This window comes from Sus scrofa, chromosome 13 (genome assembly GCF_054392235.1).
Source record: "Sus scrofa isolate SSC_HxYL_T2T_F1_AM1 chromosome 13, Sscrofa_HxYL_maternal_Yorkshire_Landrace_v2.0, whole genome shotgun sequence".
NCBI classification, from domain to species: domain Eukaryota; kingdom Metazoa; phylum Chordata; class Mammalia; order Artiodactyla; family Suidae; genus Sus; species Sus scrofa.
Genome location: NC_139395.1, coordinates 54703642 through 54729685, shown reverse-complemented (window position 1 = coordinate 54729685; position 26044 = coordinate 54703642). Strand labels below are relative to the sequence as shown.

General features: G+C 46.1%; 1 protein-coding gene across 12 annotated transcripts in view; it reads right to left on the bottom strand.

The window, feature by feature from the left end:
• The window catches only part of FLNB (filamin B), a 149085-nt gene that overhangs the window by 44391 nt on the left and 78650 nt on the right, over nucleotides 1-26044 (bottom strand). For all 12 annotated transcript variants that reach the window (XR_014823393.1, XR_014823394.1, XR_002337597.2 and 9 more), the window contains exons 9-24: nucleotides 23629-23766; nucleotides 21983-22109; nucleotides 20959-21095; nucleotides 19300-19493; nucleotides 17988-18101; nucleotides 16975-17118; nucleotides 16604-16727; nucleotides 16120-16280; nucleotides 14898-14988; nucleotides 14456-14625; nucleotides 9131-9248; nucleotides 6607-6869; nucleotides 4338-4935; nucleotides 3533-3706; nucleotides 2587-2749; nucleotides 1492-1652 (exon numbers count right to left, since the gene is read on the bottom strand). Coding sequence is in view for 6 of the 12 variants with exons in the window: in XM_021069061.2 (XP_020924720.1) it covers nucleotides 1492-1652; nucleotides 2587-2749; nucleotides 3533-3706; nucleotides 4338-4935; nucleotides 6607-6869; nucleotides 9131-9248; nucleotides 14456-14625; nucleotides 14898-14988; nucleotides 16120-16280; nucleotides 16604-16727; nucleotides 16975-17118; nucleotides 17988-18101; nucleotides 19300-19493; nucleotides 20959-21095; nucleotides 21983-22109; nucleotides 23629-23766 (2877 nt within the window). In the remaining 6 variants the exon portion in view is untranslated. The remainder of the gene's footprint in view (nucleotides 1-1491; nucleotides 1653-2586; nucleotides 2750-3532; nucleotides 3707-4337; nucleotides 4936-6606; nucleotides 6870-9130; nucleotides 9249-14455; nucleotides 14626-14897; nucleotides 14989-16119; nucleotides 16281-16603; nucleotides 16728-16974; nucleotides 17119-17987; nucleotides 18102-19299; nucleotides 19494-20958; nucleotides 21096-21982; nucleotides 22110-23628; nucleotides 23767-26044) is intronic.

Sequence of the window (26044 nt, the reverse complement as noted above, 5' to 3'; positions counted from 1 at the left end):
CCTCTCACCCACTTCTGCAAGGGGAATTCCAAAGCTAAGGGCGTCCAACAGACTTTCTCAATAAGATCAAAATAGTTGTGTTGCTTCCACAATCAGGATATACTCATCTCTACTGCGACCTGCCTGGTGGGAGCCACCAGCTCGTCTCCCTGGAGACAGCCTTCCACCCATTTTCCTAGCTGTACCCTCCCATCCCACAAACTGCCAGGTCAAAAAACTCCAAAAGGTCCCCTTGGCTCTGCAGTGTCACCAATCCCTACTCTCTTTCCTTATCAACAGTGGACAGGAAGTTCAAAGAGGGCAGGAGCTTGGTCTTGTCCATGGCTGAATCCCCCCAATGAATGATTATAGGAATTAAAAAAAATCTGTATTGAAAGAGTGACAAGGCCAAGTGTGACGGGAAATGTTTCATTAAATGAATTCAGGCTTTAAGGAACATTAGAATAGAACTAACATGTGCTGAAGGTCAATGCTTTCCAATCAATGTGAGGAAGGAGGAGGGAGTTTGAGTGCATTTGCACGTGCTAAGGACAGAGTGCAGACAGAATCAAGAAAGAAAGTGTGTGGTTATCGGACACTCTGGGCTCCTAGAAGTCCATCCAGAAACCCAAAAGTAGGGCCCTCAGCCTGCCCCTCCTTCTCTCAGTCTCACCTGGCCTCACAGCCTTCAGAACAACACTGAGCCATCACAGGCTCAACCTGCTCTTGACCTGAGACAAGGCATAAGCTGACTCAGAAGCAGACCTCAAGTCCTTAGACTTGTGTCCCCACCAAACCACACACTCATCTACCCTTCTAGATGTGAGGTGGGCAGCAATGCTTTATTAAATCAACAAAACTAGAATCTATGGAGATTCTCCTGCTGGAGCATGAAAGCTGAAGAGCCTTTCACTATTTAAGTTACATATATTTTTTAACTGTTTGAATCATTGATAGCCCTGGTTCTCAACTAGGGATGCTTTTGTCCCCTAGTGCACGTTTGGCAGTATCTGAGACATTTTTGGTTGTCACAAAATGTGCTACAAAAATACCCTACAATGCACAGGAAATTATTATTATACCTATTTTACAGTAAGTGTACATACTTCAATAGAAATTAATAATTAAGAATTTGAGTCTGTGCGGCTTTATCCGCTACCAGGACTGTTGATGGAAAACAGAAAACATGTGTGTATAAGATGAACTAACCACAAAATGAAGTAGAGATTTTGAACTTTGTAAAGACTCAGCTTTCCTTTAAATTAAGATCTAGGTCGTCCAACATGTGAAGAACCATTCTCAGTGAAAACTCCAAGCCAATGCTTTTTTGTCATACTACTGGTCCTCTTAGGAGTTAGGATTCTCTTGGAGATGCAGCCCTAAAGGAAAATTCTTCCTCTGCAACTATTGCAAATACCAGGCAGTATTTTCCCATTCGGAGATAAGCAAAATTTAACCTGCTTTCATGTAAAATCTCTTATTCTTTGGGCTCCTTTCAGAAGGATAGCTTACCAGGGATGTGGGCTCCTCCATAGGTGATATTCACATCATAATCTCCTGGGGCAAAGGGGATGTACTCAGCACTACAGCTGCCATCTTTGTTGTCTCTGCAGTTTATCTTCGACTCAGACGGTCCCTCAACAGTTATGCCAAGACCCCCAATTCCTGCCCCTCTGCAAAGTGCAGAAAAGAAAGCCAAGTTGTACTAGTGGTGCCAGTATGCTTATTTACAAATTTAAGATCCCTCTATAACCTATCCCATGTAGTCAACCATACTCAACTACTGTGACAGCTGTCATACGGGGAATTTCTTAACAGAGTAATATAAAATAATACAAATAAAAATAGCTTTGAAATCTCCTTTCCAATGCTTATCCTTCAGTTGTTTTTCTTATTGCATTGGCTTGGTCTGAAAGTACAAATCAGGTATGTGACTTGTGAGCAGTTTAAATAAGAATACTTCTAATATTTCAGGAAAATACGAAATTGGCTCTATATTTCTGCATTATCAAGTTAAGGAGCGTCAACGAGCCCTGATTTGCTCAGCAGTTTTATGGATATTATCAAGTGCTTTTTGACACTTTTTAAAGCATACTAGGTCTTTCTCTGTAATACATATCTCTATGAAGAAAACGCCTCACATGTGATTTAAAAAAAAAAGAAAATTCTCAAAAGCCAGGAGACCATGACACATATGTAAGATACATCCACAATTTTTTTTTTTCTTTTTACAGCCGTACCTGTGGCATGTGGAAGTTCCCAGGCTAGGGGACAAAACAGAGCTGTAGCTGCCTGCCTATGCCACAGCCACAGCCATGCGGGATCCAAGCTGCATCTGTGACCTAAGCCACAGCTTTCAGCAATGCCTGATCCTTAACCCACTCCACTGAGTGAGGTAAGGGGTTGAACCCACATCCTCATGGATACTATGTCAGGTTCTTAACCCGAGGTTCTTAATGCCAATCCATAAAACTTCTTGAGAGCAGTTAACTATCTAGAGCTACATCTTTTTCACCATCAACACACAGATCCCAGGGCCTTGCTTACTTGGTGACCATGGTGAGGACACAGGGTTTATTGACACAGAGACCCCAGGGCTTTGCTTACCTGGTAACCACGGTGAAGACATTGGGTTTGTTGGTAAAGGCTTCTTTCAATCCAGGTCCTTGAGCTTGAACCCGGGATGGCTGGCAGCCTTCGGTTACAGCCACTTTGAAGGGACTGTTTGGGATGGGCACATCATCGTATGTCACCTCCACTACATGGAGGCCTGTCGAAAACAACATGCAGAAATACATTTGCGTACGAGTCACCAATTTGTGGGCAGTGACACTGTAGAGCTCAGGTCTACGTGCTATGCCATGTTATCTGAGAAGCACACATTAAACAGCAATGTTGGTACGATTTGATTTTGAAAAGCCACAGATTTGTTCACTTGGCCGTCACATACCACTCCCCCGACATACACACAGAAGGACTCTCCTTCGAGCCAATGTCACTGAGTCTGCATTCAAGTCAGTCATTTGAAACACTATCCTGGTCTGAAAAAACTCTATCTGGTTACTAACCAAAAGACAAAGAGAAACTTGTGAAATACAATAGAAAAGCATCCACGAAAAGAGACCTAAAATTTGTACCTCAGAATGTTTAGGGATTCTATATTTAAGTAATGAGGAGATAGATGGTGCTTTTATTTTTTTCTTTATGCTTTGACAATGTATCAAAACTTAATCATGCCTGATATTCAGCAAAGAAGTTAACTATGTTAAAAAAAAAAAATTGTACAAATGAGCAACACGCCATGACATCACCATAAGCTGCTCCAATGAGGCTGAAGATAAACCCAGCCCAAGTGTCACACCATAGGGCCAGCATGCCAGGCACTGAGCAGACAGGGAGCTCTATTGGGAAGGGGAGGTCCTCACATTTCCCTGTCACTGTGCACATGCTTCAGCAGAGACGGGCAAAGCACATGAGGCAGGAGTTAGCTTCAGCCACGGGGAAGCCCAGTGAGCTCTGAACAAGGTCATGTTCCAAGCAGAAGTCAACTCACCCTTCTCGAAGGGTGTGTATTCCACCTGGTAGGTCCCATCAGCATTGTCTGTGACGAAACACTCCGTGGAGGCCCCCGAGGGGTTGGCAATGTGGGCCTTGATGTGGTCGCCCCCAACCTGCGTCAGGGGTCGTGAGTCGACCGTGAAGTCGGTGGTGGCTTCACGAAACACATCTGCAGAATAATCACACTGGTGAGAATATTGCCAACACATTGGACCCAGGGGCAAATGCGAGAGCCAAGATTCTCAGCACTTTAGAACACATCGTTTGGTTTCAGAGACAGCAAACTATTGGTTTATCTGACTCAAAATCAGGAATACTAAAAGCCACCTTACCCCCAAACCCCTGGCAAAAGAAGCTTCTTGCAGGGCACCCCTGGCTGAGTGACAACCCAATATCTGCACACTGCTTGGGATGAAGTTGGGATCAGGACAGGTTAAAGGGTAAAGACAGATAGCACGCGTGGTATTAGCCAGCAGCACATTTTAAACCTTTTTCAAGTAAGTGCCAAAAATGCACTTTTTCCCACATAAAAACCAGGATTGCTAGTTTTACCAGGGAAAAAAGGGAGGGGGGAGTGGCAGGTAGAAATCTGCTGACAGTGCTGGGAAAATGAAGAAAAAAAGGCGGGGTCCTCACCCCCTTGGCTTTGGTCCCCAATCCCACTCCCTGATGCAGAGGCCGCAGGTGACTTTTCCTCTACCTGACCTGACCCCATAGGCGAGGGAGTTTGTAGCCCTCTCTGGAATTTCTGCTAAGTCCCCTATCACATTGGCAGCCTCTTTCTTTCTCAAGAAACTCACCTTTTCCTTCAATTCCTGGCCCAAAGACTTTGACCCGGCTGGTGTCCACGGCAGGCTCCACCTTGACCCTGGCGGGGAAGTGCGGCACCAGTTCACCACCATACTTCATGGTCAGTGTGTACATGCCCGCAGTCAGGGGCACGTAGGTCACCGCGTAGGTGCCGTCTTTGTTGTTCTCAATACAGACTTCTGCTTTCGCTCCCGAGTCGGAGACAGCCTCCAGGCCCAGGGTCCCTGGCCCCGCTTCTGAACAGTCCACGCTAAGCAGCCCGGCCTCGCCCACTTTCCCATGCTCAAGCCCTGGGCCTGACGCCACGACTTTAGAGGGGTCGAATGGCATTTCAATGTCGGCTTTGAAAGGAGAACCAGGTATGTGGACTTCTTCAAAGAGGATGTTGACGAAGTACTCCCCGGGCTTTGTGGGCAGGTAGGAGACGGAGCAGGTCCCATCACCATTGTCCGAGCATTCGATTTTGGCCTCGCATGGACCTTCCACGGTTAAGCCCAAACCTCCAGTTCCAGCTCCTTTGGTGTCGATGGTGAACTCAGCAGGCTTCCCCACAAGACCGCCTTCAAGGCCGGGACCATGCGCCTTCACCTATTTGAATAAAGAATACATGTCAGACTCTGCATGATGCTGCTATCACTTTCAACACCCAAGCCTGCAATCAGTTCTGAGCTGCCTCTGGATGAAGTGGTCCTCGTCCCTGGGGCTAACTTGTGCCACACTCCCATTAGAGTTGTAACACACACAGCGGATGCTGCAAATGGCTGGGGAGGGCACAGCAGAGGCATGCCTTCCCTCTCTTCTGCCAGGCTTGGTTCAAGGGCTGGAGCTGGACACCTAACATTCAGTCCAACAGACACGCTCAGGTTTCCTGGCTCGAGCACTGGTAGAGTGGCTTCTATGGACCTTGCTGTAGCTGTGGTTGCTATACCTCCCTCAACAAATTCTGCATAATAAAAAACTGACCTGGTGAATCCATGTCATTCTACGTTTTCCCTGATCCAAAGAGTGTACAACACCAAGAGTGGACCCTAATGTAAACTACGGACTTTGGGTGACAATGATGTTGATATATGTTCATCAGTTACAACAAGTCAGAACTTGGGTTGGGGTGGGGAGGGGTATCGGGGAGGTTAAACCTGATGGGAGGAAGGAGGTATGTGGGAAATCTCTGTGCCTTCCTTTCTATTTTACTATGAACTTAAAATTGTTCTGCAGAATAAAATCTAATTAACAACAAAACCAAAACCAAAAAACCCTAGGACTTCCTGGTGTGGCTCAGCGGGTTAAAAACCTGATTAGTATCCATGAGGATGCAGGTTCGATCCCTGGCCTTGCTCCGTGCGTTAAAGATCTGCTATTGCTGCAAGCTGTGCCAGAGCAGATGTGGCTCAGATCTAGTGTTGCCACGGCTGTGGCATAGGCTGAAAGCTACAGCTCCAACTTGACCCCTGGCCCTCGAACTTCTATATGCTGCAGGTACAGCCATAAAACAAAACAAATAAACAAAACCCCAACTAAAATTTTTAGAAGAGAGGGGATGAAGCTTTCATCTCTGGTTCAACAAATAAGACAGTTTTTGTAGGATTCATGCCATTAGGGACACTGGGAATATGCTAAAACCCTTGATTTGAGGCTCCTGGGAGTAAAAGAGAATGAAAATAGTATATTTTTTATACTGCATTATAATCGCTTGTGCAGGGTAAGCTCACTGTGTGTGCCTGACTTCAGACTGAGGCCCCCATACCCACCATCTCACCTCACCCTTACAGGCTCACCTGAAGCTGACAAATGAAGGACCAGAGACCCTCACCAAAGCCTGACAGCCAGAGCATGAGGAGGTGTAGGGGTTTGCAGGAGAGAAAACTCTGGTCAACCACTGAGAACTGACTGTCAGCACAAAACCATCTTCTTTTTTTTTTTGTTTTATTTTTTTAGGGCCATACCTGCAGCATATGGAAGTTCCCAGGCTGGGGGCCGAATTGGAGCTACAGCTGCTGATCAACACCACAGCCACAACAACGGTGGATCTAAGCCATGCCTGTGACTTACACCACAGCTCACGGCAATGCCAGATCCTTAACCCACTGAGCAGGACCAGGGACTGACCCCACATCCTCATGGATACTAGTTGACCTCATTACTGCTGAGCAACAACAGAAACTTCTGACAGGTCTTCACCAGGCAGAACCAGAGAAGGACTAACTGAGGTGTTGTATCTGCCAACAGAGGTCAAATTCTGGAAGAAAAAGGAAAGCTGACCTTGGTGGGATCAGGCGGCAGTGAGGCCTCCACCATGTAAGGGCTCCCAGGCACAGGGTGTCCATCGTAGGTCACATCGACAGCGTACAGCCCCTCCTCTCGGGGTATGAACTTGGCCGTGCTGCTCTCCCGGCCCGCCACAGGCGCCACCAGACATGGCACAACCTTCCTCGAGGGGCTCAGGATCGTCACGTCCAGCTTCCCCTGGCCTCCAGCCCCTCTGGTATCAATGGCGAACTCCTGATCCTTCCCAACTTCGACTCCTAGCAAAGGGAAACAAGCCAAAGGGATGAGCTGGCCCAGCAGCAAAACCACCAAGAGCAGTGATAGTTCCTTGGACATGTTTTCTCAGCTTCCATGACAATTCATGGCTGATGCAGAACAAGAGGCAAGACTGGGTGAGAGTTATCAGCCTCAATAACAACTATCAGAGTGCTCTTTCCTTACCAGAGTGAGATGACACATCATCTCTAATTTTCATCACAACCCTACAGAGGACTTATTAGTAACCAAGGGATGTAACAGATGGAGAAACTAAGGCTCAGATGGCTTAAGTGACTTGTCTGGGGGTACATATCTAGCAGACTACAAAGCTGGGACTCAAATCTAAACTGACATGACCCCATGAACTGCAGTAACTCATAACCTGACGGCTGTCCTCTTCTTTACTTACTTTTGGTGTTAACTTTATATCAAAACACTCCCAGGAGCCAATGTTTTATTTACTAACTCTTGGCAGCACATTCAAACCTGCAGCCAAGAAGGTAAAAGTAAGAGAACTGGCCAATGCAGGGGCATGGAAGCAAGTCTGGACTGCTGAGAACTGACTCCCTGTACCGTGTTGATACTTGAAAGGTCTCTGCAAAGCAGGGCTACAGAAAACCCATGTGTTACATTTGATCAAAACAAGGAAGGACTTGAACCAAATCAAAAGCACTGGGAGCCTAGGGCCCACTGCCACCACCCTCCCCCTGCCCCTGAGGAAATCCTGACTTGGGCAATCTAGGGACTGTCAAGATCAACAGTGCCAAGCCATAAGCAAAAAGGCCTTGGAGCTCCACATCCCAAAGCCTTCCTAAGTGACATAGTGCTTGTCCCAGTCTAGAGTCAAAACGCTTGGTGGCTTGGAGAAAGGTGTTAACAAGGGGACACGTGAAGGGCTGGACTGTGACTGTTCTTATTTAGGCTCAGAGCTGGCTGCTCCCCAGGGACAAAAGCCAGCCTAGAGCTCTTGCTTCAGAGCCCCTGGAGCTGGCCTCACTCACAACATGTACATTTTGGTCAGAGGGCATCGAAGGTGCTCACCAAGGATCCCACTGAGACCTGGAGAAAAACTCACAGGTTGAATAAGAGGCTTGCCCTAAGGTATGCACTGATCATACTGAATTTGACTCTCAAGTGCAGCCAGGCTGGGGCCATTCGGCAGCTAATGCCAATGAGAAGATGTAAGTGTGAACATTCTCCAAGATACACTGACGCAAGAAGGCAGGCCAGAGACATACTGGTATAGCAGGGTAACTTTAATGCAAAATAAACATTGCTGAATGCTTTCTGCTGGCACATAGTTAAGTACAGATGCAGAAAGATGATGTGGAAGAATCAAAACTGAACCGGTCACTTGGTTTAACCCTGGGGGGAGGGGATGATGGTTAAATGGAACTGACTTTTAACTGTGATGTTTTTAAGATGACAAACGGGTTTTTGTTATTACTTGTGTAAAAAAAATTTCATGATCACACGCTAAACGTGAGAAGCTGAACGAAAAGTACAGTGTTCCTATCCTACTATTCTCTTTACTTGCATACATTAGAAAATTTCCAGAAGTAAAAAAAGTTAAACAGGAGTTCCCTTGTGGCTCAGCAGGTTAAGGATCCAGTGCTGTGGCTCTGGTGGTTATAGCCGTGGCCTGGACTCAATCCTTGGCCCAGGAACTTCCACATGCTGTGAGCATGGACCAAAAAAAAGGAGTAAAATTTAAAAAAAAAAGTTAATTGAAATGAGCTTGTACTAATAAGACACCTCATAGGCTAAATGAGTATTTGGATGAGGGTTGGGGACCCATTGTAGCTGTGGTTTCTGAGTGCCCAGGAGCTGGCTTTTATGCTTGAATGTTGTCGCTAATGTCAACTCAGTGGCCAAGGATAGGTGGCACAATAGAAATTTGCCGGAAAGCAACATGCCCCAAATTCTCTGTCATAAAAACCTTTGCTGTGATGCCAGCAGTTCCTGAGGGCTGACTATGAGCCAGCCCCTAATTATTAGTTCACTTAATTCTCACAATATTCCTTTGAGTCTTCTTCCCCTGGTCTCTGCTGTGCAAATGAAAAAACAGAGGCTTGGTGAGGTTAAGGGGCATGTTAAGTAGCAGGCAGGAGCAACTCCATGGCAGGGCCCTACTTCAGATCCAAGTCTGTATGACTGCAAAGTTTCTGAAGGCAGAATTTGCTTCTGTGCAAACTGTCTTTTGAAGGGAATCTAACTGCTCTTCACTGGCCCTTTCCCCTCTCCATTCTGATGCACTTACTGTTTTCCAGCCCATTGACTTTGATCCTGCTCAGATCCAGTGGAGCAGCCACACCCACAGTGAAAGGGCTTTTGGGGATAGGATCGCCGCCATATGTAACCAGAACCTGCATGGTGCCCTGGAACGAGAGAGAAAACCACAGGTGTTCTGTTTAAACACACTAACTTGGTGTTTAAACCTGCCTTCTGGAACTTTAATTCTTCCCAGAGATGCAGGGTATATGACTCTGGCCAATTTACAAAGCATCTCATGCATATTTCTCTAAGTTTCTGGCCCCATAGTAAGAATTAGCATACCGTGCTTGTATTTTTAAGCATTTCCTCAATTCAGTCTCAAAATGGCCCTAAGGGGTGGTTCCCACTCCCATCACCATTTTTCCAGAAAGGAAATTACAGCTCAGGGAGGTAAAGTCACTTGCTCCAAGTATGAGAGCTGGGCCTCACAACCCTGGCATCTGAACCCAAGTCCTAGCAGCTCCCTCCCACCCAGTACACCAACAGCCCTGGCGATAGGCAAAGCAAGGGGACCTGGGAGCCTCTAATACAACAAAATCATTTTTGTCCATGTCCTGGGAATCAATTTCAGGCCACCAGGCTGCAACACGGATTTGCAAAGTTTGCCTGGGCCTCCTAAGACCACTGCACAGCATCTAAACTCCTGCATCTATGTCAAGAAAAAAAGAGTTGCCAATGTGAAGGCAGACTGGGCCTGTGGGCTTGGCAGGCCCCTCACCAGCAGCCATGGTGGCTGCGGAGGCACAGAACGGCCAGTCCTGGCCCACTCATTACTGGCTTCCTCTCTCCACGGTCGGCTGAATCCCCTGCCTCTAAACCACGGCTCCATGAAAGCCCACAGCTGTCTCAGTAGATTAAGGTCCCCCTCGCCTCAAATGCCTGGGCATCACGTAAGAGGATGTGGGAGGGAAAGAAGCAAGGAGGGGGAGGGATGGTTCCCTGCTGGAACAGAGGAACAGGCTGGCATTCAGCCCCTGCTGAAAGCTGTTGTGGATCCAGTGTTAAAAAAGGGTGTAGCTTTTGGCCTATGAATATTTTCTAACATTCCTTTTGTAATAAAGGAGAGCAAAGCCAAGACAAAAATTGGTTGCATCAATGAAGAAGGTAGAATTGATTTTCCAGGCTGCATTAGCACTGCACGAAAACCCAGTGGCTCCACCCCCACCACTCCCTCAGTAAATCGGACGTGGGTTGCATTCAACAGAGCAGGGATTGATGTGCTATGTCAGCGATCCTGGACTTCCCAACAGGCCAACTCTCCTGATGGTTTATCCCCAAACCCTCATTCCTCGAGGACCAGGCCTCCCAGCTAACCAAGGGTCCTGAATAGCCTTCTCCATCACCCATTAGAAGTTATCTGACCGGAGTTCCCGTCGTGGCACAGTGGTTAACAAATCCGACTAGGAACCATGAGGTAGTGGGTTCGGTTCCTGCCCTTGCTCAGTTGGTTAACGATCCGGCGTTGCCATGAGCTATGGTGTAGGTTGCAGACGCGACTCGGATCCAGCGTTGCTGTGGCTCTGGCGTAGGCCAGTGGCTACAGCTCCGATTCAACCCCTAGCCTGGGAACCTCCATATGCCACGGGAGCGGCCCAAAGAAATAGCAAAAAAGACAAGAAATAAATAAATAAATAAAATAAAATAAAGGTTCTGCTGTGGGGAAAAAAAAAAAAAAGTTATCTGACTGCCTCTCTGAAGTGCCCAAGAGAGAGGGGAAAATCCTTTCACTTAAGCCTGCTCTTCCCATAAAAGAAAACATTCTCATTAACCATCATAAACCACCTAAGGAAGCAAAACTCAGGTAGGAAATTAACTCTACCTTAAATAACCTAACAAGGAGGAGGAAGAAAGCTTAGAGATTTATACCTCAGATAGCCTGGAGCATTTTAAGGTTTTCTCTGAGGCCCCAGCAAAGGAACAGCTTGTGTGTTTTCGCAGAGGGTGAGGAAGTAGGGAGGTCTGGGCATTTCACAGATTTTGCTGGTGGCTGGACAGTTTTATTCTTTCCCCACTACATGCTTCTGAGACTTTAACCTAATTCTGTATGAGGCCCGTGAGGACAGGACCAAGAGAGCCATGGATAAACCCCTCCACCTATGACAGCCACGGTTACCAGCAGTAATAACATCAAGGGAAAGGCTGCTCTCCTATGAGGCGCGGTAAGCTCTGGGGGCTTCCTAAAGGTGCCACAGCAGCACATGGGGTCTGCAGTACCCAGTGTCTCTGGACTCAGCATATCAGGAAGTTGTTGCCTCCACTCCCTCCAATCACTCTGTTCAGGGAAGCTTGGGGTGAGAAACTAAAGCCACTGAGGCCACAGACAATCAAAAGCACAGAAGGCAAAATCCTCCTGAAAGACGGGTATTGCATAGTGGCCCTTCTATAAAGTCAAGCCTTTATCTGACCTCTGGGAGATCAGCTGGGGCATGAATGCACCAGCCCAATGAGTCCTCTCCCCTCTGAGGCCAAAAATCTGACCACTGTCTTCTGAGAAGAACTAACATGATCAACCTGCAACATCTATCACTGGTCCACTGCAGGAGGCAAGCTGTGGCCTGGGGCCCCTGCAGGGGACAGCAGGAGCCTGCAGATGTCAGGGAGAAAGGAGCCAACAGCCCAAAATATGAGGGTGAAGGGTTCACCAAGACACACACTCAGCAGCTGCATTTCTCCAAAGTTCCAGACTCTTTTTTTGGGGGGATGGGGTGTACCCATGGCATATGGAGGTTCCCAGGCTAGGGGTCTAATTGGAGCTACAGCTGTGGGCCTACTCAACAGCCACAGCAACGCCAGATCCTTAACCCACTGAGTGAAGCCAGGGATCGAACCCACAACCTCATGGTTTCTAGTCATATTCATTTCCGCTGTACCACAACGGGAACTCCCAAAGTTCTAGATCTTGATCCTTAAAACCACCAGAAGAAGGTGTGCCTTTGGGCAGCAGCCTGCAAAGTAGCCCTGCATAGCTTTCTGGGCTGACACCTGCCTCATAACCACATCCAAGAGCAGAGCTCAAAAGGCACACTTATTTTTAACTCCATCTTGAGCTGTTACCTGCCCTTCAGAAACCAGAGTTCAAAGAAAAATGAGGATGTGTTGGCCGCACTCTGCTACCAGGTTACAAAGTTCTCATATTGTTTCTGCTTGTGAGTGGAGGTGCCACTTCATTTTATTCACGCATTCGGCCACACATCCATACAAAGCACCTACAGCATCAGGGCTGGGGATGGAATGATATGCAGGACATGATATCCTATGCTTGAGAATTCACAATCTAGGAAAATAATTATTTTTCTTTTTCTTTTTTTTTTTTCTTTTTTTTTTTTTTTGCCATAGAGAAACAGGCAGAATTGCAGGTTGTGCAAAATGTAAAACAGTAAACCTCACTTTAAACAACAAATAAGAAGGACAGGAGAGGCACCATGGAGGCATCAAGCTAGGGGCAGAGACTGATAGCATTTGCACAAGTAGCCCCAAGAGGCCACCAAGTATGCCAATAGCCCTCAAAACCTGTTACCATCAGAGAAATGGATGAACTTGACCTTGGAGTAAGACTCTGAAGTAGATTGCCTTCCATTCTAGCTACCTTTTGAAATATAACAAAACAGGACTGAGCTCCCAACCTTGACCTCCACCTCGACTGGGAGCTGGGGGCATCCAAGGGCAGTGGGTCCTCAAGTCCCTTCTGGGTGTGCAGGTCAAAATCTGAGCTTGTCCTAATGTCTGCAACCACTTTCTAGCAGCTCAGCTGAAACACAAAAAAGGTATATAGATATAGGATCGAGCAAGAGTCTCAGAATATTTTTGGAAGAGTCAAGGATCTTGTGATCTTGATCACTGAGCATGGCCATGCTTTCTAGGAACTTCTCCTAAGGAAAGCAGAGAATTGACAACAAAGATGCTTTCAAGCTGGCGTGGCCAGCGGTAAGGCTCCCACCAGTCCTGATAAGCATCAGCAGGAAAAGAATTACCTGCTTAGCACTGAGGCCTGGTGACAAAATGGTATTCATCTACAGAAGTATTCGTTTTGCCATTACTAATCAGGAACCCTTGTTAGGACAAAAGAAACCACAGGAAGAAGTACGTCTGCAGGTAAGAGGCCACCCACAAACAGAACTTCCGAATGCCAGGGAAGTTCTCATGGTAAAGATTCTGTCTCCGAGGATGTGTAGTGCCCAGCATAAGGGGACACCTCCACCATTCTCCATCGGCACTGCACTGCTCTACTGTGGCAGCTCCTCACAAGAGGGCCCCAGGCAGGAGTGCTGCTTCTCAAACAGTGCTTCTGCAGAAATCATCACCCTTCCTCTCTTATAAATGCATTTCTCACATGATGGGGGTGGTGCTGGTGTGTGGGAGGGGAACAGACTCTTGTTCAAGAATGGAGGCATCTCAGAGGTTTGGAATGACTGTTTAGAACACTATGCATCAGTAGTGGAATCCAGGCTTTTCTAAAGGAGTATGTGCTCCTTAGACCCTAGAGGTATGGATGAACATGAAGCAAAATAAAATTTTAAACAAGTAAACACAAATTCATACAGAGAGGCAGTATCGTGTTTTGTTTTGTCTTTTTTTTTTTTAATGGCTGCACCTGCGGGATACAGAAGTTCTCAGGTTAGGGTCCAAACAGAGCTGCAGCTGCTGGCCTATACCACAGCCACAGCAATGCCAGATCTGAGCCGCATCTGTGACCTATACAACAGCTCACAGCAACACCGGATCCTTATCCCACTGAGCGAGGCCAGGGATCGAACCCACATCCTCATGGATATTAGTCAGGTTAGCGTCCACTGAGCCACAGTGCAACTCCCCAAAGTGGCAGTTTTGTAGGCCCTTACTGTCTAAAACAATCAGAGCAAAGCAGCCTAGATCGTAAAAGGGAATAATTTAGTGCTTGAAGTGGTATTTCAGGCCTGAGGAACCAAAGGCTCTTTGACAAAGACCCCTATATCACCTTGTAAAAAGGGTAAACTAAGGTAAAAGGGCCAACAAGGACAAAGGTGTGGCAATTCTTTCCCTGTGAGTAACTAATAAAAGATAAAAAGGCAGCTGGTAAGGATGAGAGAATGTATATAAAACAGAGGCAGATATTAGGTTTATTTTTAAGAATTTAGCATTTCTCTGCTAAAACCCAAAACTGAGGTGGGAAGTTGAGGGGAGGGGGAGTAGAATTTGGCTAGTTTTCTGTTTGCTCTTGGGGAATTTTTCAGGCCCTCCTGATGTAACCAGCCAGTCTTTTGGTGAGCACAGGTCAGAGCATAGACCTGATGTCCAAAGTGACCCGGCCCAGCACGAGGGGGAGGGACCCTACCTGCTGGGTGGGAGTGTATTTGACGGTGTGGGAGTAGTCATAATTATCGATGACATCCAAATCCTTCACCGCGTCGCCAGGAAGGGGGCTGCTGAACTGCACGTTGAGTGGGGCTTTTCCAGCCCCTTTGGTGTAGACAGTAAAGTGGGTCGGTTTCCCGTTTTCCACACCTGGGAGGAGACAATGAGGTGAGGAGACAGTCCCAGCTGGAGGGATTTCCCTTTTGAAACCAGTCTGACAAGTTCATGGGCACCAGCTCTAGCAAGGCACTAGGTGGAGACAGGGGCTGGCACTCAGCCACTGCCCTGCAGCTCAGGCCCTTGCTGAACTGTAGCACCTGCTCTGGTGGGGGGCCGGGAGGAGGGTGGTGAGTGGCTCATAGCCCCCAGGCCAACTGTTCCCAATGCCTCCAGGTTGCCCTCGAGCACACACGCCCTCTTACCTGATTTGCTGAGTCCTGGACCTTCTGCCTTCACTTTGCTGGCATCGTGGGAAGGGTCAACTCTGACTCGGAAAGGGCTGGCGGGGATTTCCTGGAGCAGAAACACTGTCTCAGGAGGAAAGTCCCTGAAGCAACTGCCTGAACTTAGCCCTTTGCCAAAGCAAAGGCAGGGTCGGGGGTCCTTCCACTCTAGCAGGTAGGGAGCAAACCTCTGCTACCAATGATTAGGTTTTCACATGCTAGCATCAGAAGTCACTGATGCTAAGGTAAGGGCCATCAGAGGTCGCTCAGGAATGCCTGGAGCCTGACATCAGTAAAAGGATGGCTTCCCACAAACGAAATCTAACTCTGACAACTCTCAGAATTTCACACCAAATTCTGAGTACTTGGTATGCAAAAATACTACTAAGAATAAAACCCCAAACAATAATACATGGAGTCAGAGCAAAGAAATGTTCTCCAGGGATAACAGAGTGCTCCAGTTTGAGGAGTGCAAGGAACTGATTAGAAATGCAGTGATTATAATTCTCCAAAAAGAATGCTGCAGACTGTCAGAATAAAGGCAGAAAAGGTAAAGTGGATTTGGCTGGCTCAAAACCATTATGTTTTGGCAGAGCCCTCATCTTTATGTAAGTGAATTTGAATCACCAGGATTCCACCAGTCCCTGTTTTAGGGTTCTGCTCTTCCTGTCTTATCTCATGTAAATATGAACTCAATCTGAAATTTTTAAACTTCTCTCCCTGTAAAAATTTAAAAGCTAATGCCAAGGTCCTCATTTTAAAGACTTAAGTAGAACATATCTAGATATTCTGGATATAGAAAACCTACATCTGTATTATTATTCTTTTTTCTTTTTTTTTGGCCGTACCTGCGTCATATGGAAGTTCCTCGGCCAGGGATCAAACCTGAGTCACAGCAGCGATTCAAACCATAGCAGTGACAGCACCAGATCTTTAATCCACTTAGCCACCAGAAGATTATAACAACTAATTTCTTTCCAGAGCCTGGCTTTTAACCACTGAATATATGGTTCCACTTTCATTAGAAACTAAAATTTCACTTTTGTAAAATTTTAGTTCTGGGTCTTTTTTTTTTTTTTCCTTGCTTTCAAGGAACCAGAGAAGAAAACTACTGTGAAGAGTTCTCAACACACCTGCCCTGTCACTAGAAGCACAAAAAAGAAATATGCCCACAAACGGCCAGAAAAAGCTAAACACATACCTGAGAGGCAAAGAGGACTTTGATTGTGTATCGCCCAGCAGCAGGAGGCACATACTTTACTGTAAATGTGTCATTGGCGTTGTGAATAATGTCAAAATCCACATCTTCCTCATCCTCACTTAACACTCGGGCATCACATTTAATGCCAACACTGACATCACCTGGAACAGACCAGCTTATTAGCACCGGTTTACAAGAAAGAACATGTTCCATGCAATCACTTCCAGCTCAGGCTAACACTCTAGAAAAGCAATTGGGAAGTTTCCAGTTTAAAAAAAAAAAAAAAAAAACCAAACCCTGAGAAAGGAAAGGTGTTAAGTCACAGTTATGAAGAAGGGATGGAGGATCAGTAAGACTATCATCACAGAACTGACACAGAGGCTCATTAGATGAACAATTACCTATTCAGGTGGAGCATTTCCTGGTTCAAAGTTCACTGCCTAAGAAGCAACAGTCACTGCATTGGGTGAAGCCCCCCTCTCACCTTCCCCAGCCTCGGTACAGTCCACTGTGAAGTGAGTAGGCTCATTTGCCTTCAGTCCACTTCGCTCCACTCCTGGCCCAAACACTTTGACCTTCTGGGGATGGCTACCCTGCCCGATGTTGACCTAGAGAGGACAGGGAGAAAGGTGTCATCAAAGTCTCCTCCACAGGGACCGAGTAAAGACACAGACGTTATAACATTTTACTTCCGGGCAATCTAGAGCACTCGGCCTTTTGGGCCACTCCATCCTCCCAGGCACATCAAGCATGGTTCTTTCCATCTATCTGTCTTGGCCATCAGGCATAAAGCCCAGACGTGCCTCAGGATCAGGGTTTTTCATACCACGACCAGGATTTCACCTCACAACCTACCCTGTAAGGGCTGTTCGGGATGTTGACACCTCCCCAGACCACAGCAATGGTGTGCTTGATGGGCTTAACTGGGGTGTACGAGCAGGCGTATGTGCCATCCATCCGGCTCTTCATCTGGATGTCAATGGGCTGGCCTTCCCCATCCTGCAAAAGAGCAGGGGCTAAGAACAGAGCCCTCACGCTGTCTCCATCTAACAGGGCTGCTGCAGCCTCCCAAAATAACCAAGTCACCACACAACCATCCAACAAAATTAGATGCAGCAACTAGGAAATGCCACGTTCTCACAATACAGTGACAAGTGATGTGATACTACATACATTTATTAATTTTTAATTACTAAGAGAAAATGGCTCCTGGAGTTCCCGTGGTGGTGCAGCAGAAACAAATCCAACTGGGAACCACGAAGTTGCGGGTTCGATCCCTGGCCTTGCTTAGTGGGTTGAGGATCCAGCGCTGCCGTGAGATGTGGTGTAGATCGCAGATGCGGCTCAGATCTGGCATGTTCTGGCTGTGGCATAGGCCAGCAGCTGTAGCTCCAATAAGAACCCTAGCCTGGGAATCTCCATTTGCAGTGAGTGCGGCCCTAAAAAGACAAAAGACAAAAAAAAAAAAAAAAAGAAAAGAAAGACAAAATAGCCCCAAAAGTGACCATGGCCACTCAATACTTAATTTTAGTTCCTGCATTTAAATCCTTGGGCCAAATTCAATTAAGATGAACATATTTGATAAACGCCTATTTACAAATCTTCCCTTCACAGACTAGGTAGCTTCAGCCACCCTGAAGGACATTTGTGGGAGATTTGAAACAATCAAGCCTTACTTCCACAGAATATAAATCATAAAAATGAGAAAAGCGGCCCACTTTACATGTTAGAATCTTGTTTAGTCCTCACATAAACCCCATGAGATAGATATTCTTATTCACAATGTGTGGATAAGGAAAACTGAGGATCAGGTGGACTGAGTGACTTGATGTATCCTGTTACCTACCTGTGGCCCCCTAGAAACCTACCTGAGCCAGTATCTTTAAGGGAGCTTTTCCAGCATTCTTAGGATCTACAGTGAACTCTGCCAGGTTGTCGACAATGCAGCCAGATTTCTCCAAACCTGGTCCGTATGCTTGCACCTGGGGGCAAAGAACCAATAGTGATTTCTCCTTCCGTGTAATGCCCCTAACTACAGTCCCCGTCAGAAGATGGGTAACCGCAGAATGGGGAAGAGCACAACTGTGCATAGATATGGGAAGGAAAATACTAAAGAAGGCTGGCACTTAAAAAAAAAAAAAAAAAAGCGGAATCATTAACCTTTCATGCAGGAGAAAACCTCTGTAAAACCAGGTCCCAAACTAGCATGTGTTCCCTGTCTTGATCTGGGCTGATTTAGAGACGTGCAGTAACTAGGGCAGGGACCTCCAGCCATGTCTAGTTTCAATGCTCTTGCTTTGAGGGGGCTCAGAACCTTTCCTGCTGACAACATTCCAAAAGTTTGCAGCTCCCAGACAGTAAAGGACCAGCAGTTGCTACAAGCCTGGACTGATGTCAGCCTACTGTCAGGTGTCCATGAGGAATGCACATGGTTGGGGGAGGGGCTTCCTCCTGTCAGCTATGCTGGCTCAGACTTAATCAGCCTGCTAAAAAGCAGAGAGAAGCTCTTGAAAATACTGCAAACACTTCTAATTTAAGAGAAGGGAAGCTAGGAAGAAGAAAAAAATCTTTAATGATGTAATAGCTTGAAGCAATAACTTATATAAAGTGGCAAGACTGAATAACTGTATCAAGAGGCTCTAAAACAATACCTATCCAAAGTGGCTCTAGGTTGCAAGAAAATATCAGCTTATGGAGCCCTCTATGGGGGCCAGGCACTGTGCTAAGGGCTGTGTTTTTCTTTTTCTTTTTTTTTTTTTTTTTGGTTGTGCCTGATGGCCTGCAGAAATCCCCAAGACTGAGATTGAACCTATGCCATAGCCACTGTAGCAACACCACCAGATCCTTACTGGCTGAGGCACAACAGGAACACCTAAGGGCTGTCTTTATTCATGTTACCTCCTCAAATCATGCCAGAAACTCTAGGAAGCAGACAGTTTATCCTTCCCATTTTATAGAGGAAGATATTAAGAGTCAGAGAGGTAAGTTTACTTGCCCAATTTTAGAAATATACTAAGAGGTACTACTAGGCTTCTAATTCTGGTCTTTTTCCTTCCTGAGCTCTTAACGGCTCTTCTCTGCCATTTCTCCACATGCTGCTCAAGGCAGCTCTCTGGGCAATGGGGAGAGGGCCAGGGGCCAGGGAAGAGAAGAGAGAGTCAACATGATAAGTTGACTCACCAGATCCGGGTTGTAGTCTCCTGAGGCCGGGTGGATGAAGGCCATGTAGGGACTGTCCTTGATGTCTTCATCGTCACACATGATGTGAACCGCATATTCACCTGGCTCCTTGGGCCAGTACTTGACATCACACGAGCCATCATTCTGGTCGTCATACTCTATCTTTGCCTGGGAGGGGCCTTCAATGGCAAACCCTGGGGGATGGGGTGGGAGGACCCCTGGTTACACAGTAGAAAGTACCTTATTCCAGGTTACTACCAACCCACACCCTCTGTGCCTCCCTAAAAAAAATCAAGTATTAGCCTGAAGATTTGGGCTCCTATTCCCACAAAACCCAGCCTACTGCATCTTCACGGGAGATGGAAAATTGGATTTTATACCTTTTCTTGGGCCATGTCCATGGCATGCAGAAATTCCCAGGCCAGGGATCAAATCTGTGCCACAGCAGTGACCTGAGTAGCTGTAGTGGCAATGCCAGATCCTTAACCTGCTGGGAACTCCTCAGACTTTTTAAAAACATCATTGAACAGGAAGGTCAACCAGCAAATCTTTCTGTTGGCAATATGAGCCAAAAACTTTAAACAATGCCCACTCTTTGACCCCACCAGATCCACTTCTGGGCTTTTCTCTGAAGGAAATAATCAAGGATGTGTGTAAATGGTTAGATACAGGGATACATAGTCAGCATTGTTTTTACAGCAAAACTCGAAATAACTGGAGAGCTTAACAGTAACTATATCTGTGCACTGGAATTTCATGGAAACCATGGAAAAATAAGACATATCCTATCTCTGTCTGAGGCAGAAAGATATAAAGGCTATCCCCAGATGTTTTTGCAGCAGATCAGTATTTGTTTGCACATGTATAGTAAAAACAGTCTGGAAGGATATCATGAAAGGCTTAATATTATTTCCAGTTTGCAAGGATATATAGTGAGATGTTTATTATTTCTCTAGAAGGAAATATTAAATGTGATTTCCTATTTTTCCCTCTTTGCTCATCAGCTTTTTTTGCTTGTTCGATAGCAAAGAGGTCTTCAAACTTTGGCCAGTGTGCCAAATCTGATCCACTGCTTGCTTGTGTAAATAGGGAACACAGCCATACTCATTTACTTATGTATTTTCTGTGGTTGCTTTCATGCTGCAATGGCAGGGTGAAATAGTTGCAACCAAAGACTACGACCCATAATACTGAAATATTTGCTATCTGGTCCTTCACAGAGAGATGGGTGCTGGCCACTGATCTAAAATGATCATATACATTAGATACATATTTAAAATATTCTCAGCTATGCTCCAAAGAGTTATTTACCTCCCAAATGTCTAATTTCAGCAAAATTCATTCATTCATCTAAACTAAGGATCAGTCAATAATATCTGCCATGTGCCTACTATGTTCCTGGCACTGTTTTAGGCACAACATCCACAGAAGGACTCTGTCCTCAAGGTCTAGTGGATGAATGAGTGCAGAGGGCAACATGAAGGGCAAGGGGAAAATGGGAATTGTAATTCCAAGGCAGTATCTAGAGGCAGCCCTGGGTGGTTAGGAGGCTTAGAACAGTGAGGCTCAGAGGAGACCTCAACACACAGCCTTACACCTAGTCCAGGCGCCCTGTAATCTCAGCCCGCCGGAAGCCGCTGGTCAGCTGTTTCCACATACCCAGAGACCCCACTTCAGAACCAATGGATTCCACCACAAAGTCAGCCGACCGCCCAACAATCCCTCCGTGGAGGCCAGGGCCCCATGCACGGACTTTCTGCATGCCTGCTTCAGGGCCAACTTGAACTTCAAAGGGACTAGAAGAAAAGGAACAGAGGAAGCATTATAGAGGAGCAAAAAAGGGGATAAATACTGCCATAAGCTCTTTACATATATTCTTTCCACTTGCCTAATCCTTTTACCTGCAGGCTCCAGCCAAGCCTTTCCTTCATGCAGGTCCCCCCACAGCCATTGTTATGTCAACAATATAATGTAAAGGGGCAGCTTCAAGCCATGCTGCCTGGCACTGTCCTGGTCATTTACCTTTTGTGTGCAGGGCTCATCAGACCGTGAGAACTGAAAGGTTAAGAGAGTGCATACTTTTCCACCTGCTGCTTATACTATAACAAGAAAATTAGGTTGAATAGGCTTTATCTCATACATGAATGAATGTGCTCTAACTTTGGTATGGAAGAGTAAAAAGAAGTTTGCTTAGATTCTCAGAAACTTACAATATGCTCAGATATGTAAACTGAATTTATTGAGAGTTTTATTTCGCCCCTTGGTTCCTGACCACACTCACGTAGAGGATTTTAATATAAACCAGAGCAGATTTTAACCATTTTACCCATGGCATTCCTGAACAGAGGCACACATTGAAAGAAAGAGTCTCAGTTTATATAAGGGTGTATAGACACACAGCCCATTTGCTATGTATTGCTATTCCTTTTGGCTTCTCTGCCTCCCACCAGCCCCAAACCACCAGCATTTGATTTAAAGCAAGGCAGCTGAAACCACAGTGACTTTCTGCTGCTTTTGAGAACAGGCCAACTGTGTGTGTGTTGCTCTGAAAGGAAAAAAAAAAAAAAGAAGCTTTCGACAAAGCAGATCTCTTTCCTTCCTGCAGCCCAGGAAGCAACCACCTTGAGCCTGCCCTGGGCCGATCACCGCTCTGGAGGAGACAGGACTCTGGTTGGAGACTCACCTCTTTGGAATGTGGTGTCCCCCCCACATGATGGCGATGCTGTATTTCCCTGGGGTGCTGGGGTAATACTCAAAGGAATAGACTCCATCCAGAAAGCCTTTCTGCTTCACCAGCTCCTCCAGACCCTCTGTGGGAAGGAAGAGGACCATCTTTCCAATGCAACCGTGGGCTCAGAACAAGAATCCGAAAGACAAGAACAGAAAGACAGAGATATCCACAACACATAAGCCACACAGGAAAACTGAGTAGAATGACTCAGAACGTGGGACATCCCCAAATTGGGAGATTACTCCAAAGCTGAAAAGAGACCCAGGTCTCCTTTGAAGTTAGAGGAAATAGAAGATTTCCCAGCCAATAGTTTTTACATGCTCTCTCAGCTATGAGGGAGATATGAAGTCCTGAACCTCCTGGGTCTGTGCAAAGACAAATCTGGTCATACTTCAGTATTTCTCAGTGATCAAAGCCACCCTTCTTAGCGGCCCATGAAAACTGGGGAGGCAGGGAACCCTTATGAGTATGTGGCATGAGTCTGAAGTTAGTATCCTGGCATATCTTTTTCAGCTAAAGCATGAAAGCTCTCGTATGCTCTCTCTAAGAGGACAGGTTTTAAATGCTATCCTACAAACTCCAGACTGAGCCATCAGGCAGAAACTTGTTTTATGTCGAGCCCTGAGGTTTGGCCGGGAAAGCCATTTAGTCAAGCAAGAATCTAAGGTCAGGGAAGAGAAAAAAAAAAAAAAAAGGCCTCCTTAGTTCCTGTAGCAACAAGCCAAGAGGGAAGGCAGCCCCAGAGCAGCCTGACTCCAGGCCTAGGCAGTCTGGAACCTTGGCTGCCCTCAGGGCACAGCTTGCCCCAAAGTTTGGGGCTCTGAGATCAAATATTAACTTTCTGGAGCTCAGAACACTCCTGCCCCTGCCTGGTGGGAACACACAGGGTGAGAGCGGTCCTGGAACAGAAAGCTCAAGATTCCACAAGGCCTGGGAGTGAAACAGCCCACACTGCTCCACCTGCACCTAGAAATGTTTGCTGCTTCTCTGTTCCGGGGAAAACTTGAGGACAGAATAGATGCTTATCCTCCCATCAGTCTCCTTTCCCAGGAGACAGCAAGAATGAGTTATGGGATGCAACGTACCCATCCACAAATGGCATTTATCTACAAAGAAAATCTTAGGGAATTTTTATTTCTTCTATAAGCACTGATCATAGTAATTAGGCACCTGGCATACTTTCATCGTCTACAAAATGTAACCTGTGGTGGGAAAATTACTGGCTCTGGAGACTGGGCTTGAATTCCAGCTCAGAGGCTTACAAGCTGTGTGACGTTGGTCAAGACCCTTCCTCTCTGAGCCTCGATTCCTCAAGTTAAAAAATGGGCCACTTCATGCTGTTGATCCAAGGACATTTCTCCAACTTCATTACATCACTGTCTTTTACTATAAGTCTTCATGTGAGGCTGTCAAGCCACCACCGTTCCCACATCCAGGGCAGACATTACTAATCAATTACTGTTTCTTTCACCATGGAGCCCAGAGAGCCCCAAATCTCTGACATAGCTCTCTAGCACAAATCAATCAGAACTCACTGCACGATGGCTGCAAAGTTGGCCGAAATCACATCTGAGATGGGGAAACAAAGGAGCACTTACTAGGACCCTTCACGGTTACACCGAGCTCTCCACTTCCAGCAGCTTTGGTGTCAACCTTGAAGTCTGCAGTTTCCCGGATACGAATGCCTTTAGGCTGCAGGCCTCGGCCACTGGCCCGGCAGGCGTTTGGATTGCAGGCTGCAAGCACAGTTTCAACATCAATTCAACCTTTCATTCTTTAGTCCGAGTTGAGCAAGCCAAGGTAACTTGTAGCTACCGCCAAGAAAATGTTTGCTTTGCATAAAGAGTATGGAGCAGTTCCCTGAGTCCAGGGGTCCTGTTCAGGGAGCACCCCAGGCTAGCAAATAAGGACACAACATAACTGTGTCCAGCCACAGTGCACAAGAACTGGGGAAAAGTTACTTTGGCAAAGAAAGCAGGAGACCACAGCATGGATTCGCTGGGTTCCTGGTAATGGCTGAGTCCTGGCATTTATCCTCTCAGTGGTAAAAGAGAGGTAAGACCTAGGGCTGGACATTGTTCAAACCTCATTGCCATACTCAAGAGCCCAGTAATTAGGAAGACTGGACTTTTTCAAGTCTACTTGGAAAACACAGCACTCTGAAAACATCTGACCTGGTTCCAAATTTCGCATCAGTCATTTCTAAAAGTCTAAACATTGTCATCCTCCACAGGAAGGGCCAGAGGATAGCTCAAAAAAAGACCAGATCAACCCCACCTTAGCCAAAGCAGACAAATATTTTAGTGCTGTCTGTTACAAGGATCTTAAGATGTGGGCAGCTATAAATTCAATAATTAGCAATAAACACCACTCTTAATTTCTGGATCTAGTTAAAAAAACCTATGGTTGTTATGTCTAAAAATTAAGGACAAAGGTAGCTTCTAACATTCCCTACATAAGAGGTCCTAAAAGGGGGGGAGATACAAAGGGGAGATTAATGGGCAAAATGGCACGTTATTCCTTTCCAAATTGGACACTGCATATACAAATATATACCAGGGGATCAGAGAATCCAGAAGACAAGAATCTCTACTCCATCCCTGCAATGTCCTCAGGTGGACAGACCCAAAGAGACATATACACTCCCTTGGAGTAGTGATGATGTTAGGTAGTTTGTGGATGAGCTTAAGTTTATGTAGTATTCCATGGGAAGTGACGTTGGTTTTCCTTTATGAAAGTGATAAAAAGCTTTTTTTCCTAAAATGAATGAAGTGGAGGAAAGTTTAATTAAAAAGAATCTAGTACAGGGAGTTCCCATTGTGACTCAGCGGTAATGAACCTAACATCCATGAGGATGCGGGTTCAATCCCTGGCCTTGCTCAGTGGGTTAAGGATCAGGTGTTGCCATGAGCTGTGGTGTAGGTTGCAGACATGGCTCAGATCCACCATTGCTGTGGCTGTGGTGTAGGCTGCAAGCTGCAGCTCTGATTGGACCCCTAGCCTAGGAACTTCCCTACGCCTCGGGTGCAGCCCTAAAAAGCAAAACAAGTAAATAGAAACTAGTACAGATGATAGATGGACATGCCAGAAATGAAAAAGAAGTCCATGAGTGACAGGAAGTCAGGAAACACCATTAGAACGAAGAAAGCTGTTCAAAATTCTTTCTTGCATTATGTCAAAGGGAGTTCTGTTTCTGAATTTTTTTTTTTCTTTGTCAAGGGGAGAAAATTTGGTCATACCAGAAATAAGTCACAACAGGATGACAGGACTTCCCTTGGAGGGTTTAAGTGTGTCTTTAAAAAAAAAAAAAAAAAAAAAAAAAAAAAGCACTCATGGAAATTCTGAACATAGGCAACAGTCTCAACATCAAAAGGATAAATGCTTCATTCATATAAACACTAAATGGAACTAAAAAGTTTGAAGGAAACCACTTGGTTTTCCACCATTTTGAGATGTTTTAGAGATGTTAAAGTGTAATTAGAGAGTGGGTTTGGCGTCTGGATGGACAAAAGGCATTAACACCTGCACTGTAATTTCCTGAGGTCACAAATAGCACAGCTGACATTTGCAGGCAGCAAAAGAACTGGCAGTGGAAGCCCCACCCAACCAGCCCTTACCAAGAGAGATGCCTCTGGCCCAGTGCTTTCAACTAGGAAGCCAACAGCTTCGGGGTCCAGGCTGGCCCAGAGGCAGGATTCAGAAGAGGAAGCCAGGTCTGCAGACGCAGATACACAGGACAGAACAGGGAAAGGCAAGTATTGGTTAGAAAAGGTAGCAGAGGGAAAGAGTCTAACACGAGAGAAAAATGCATGGTTCTTAGCTGCAGAGGGAGTTTAACGGCATGGTTAAGGAGTCAACAGAGACCCTGGTTCTATTGCTACTAATGCCTAGTACTCACTGATACCTTAAGTTATCTAAGCTTTAGTGTCTCCACCTGCAAAATGGGGATAAGAATGGTCCCCGGAGCACACAGGCAGGTGGTGTCATGATTAGATGCAGTTGCGCTCAGTGCCT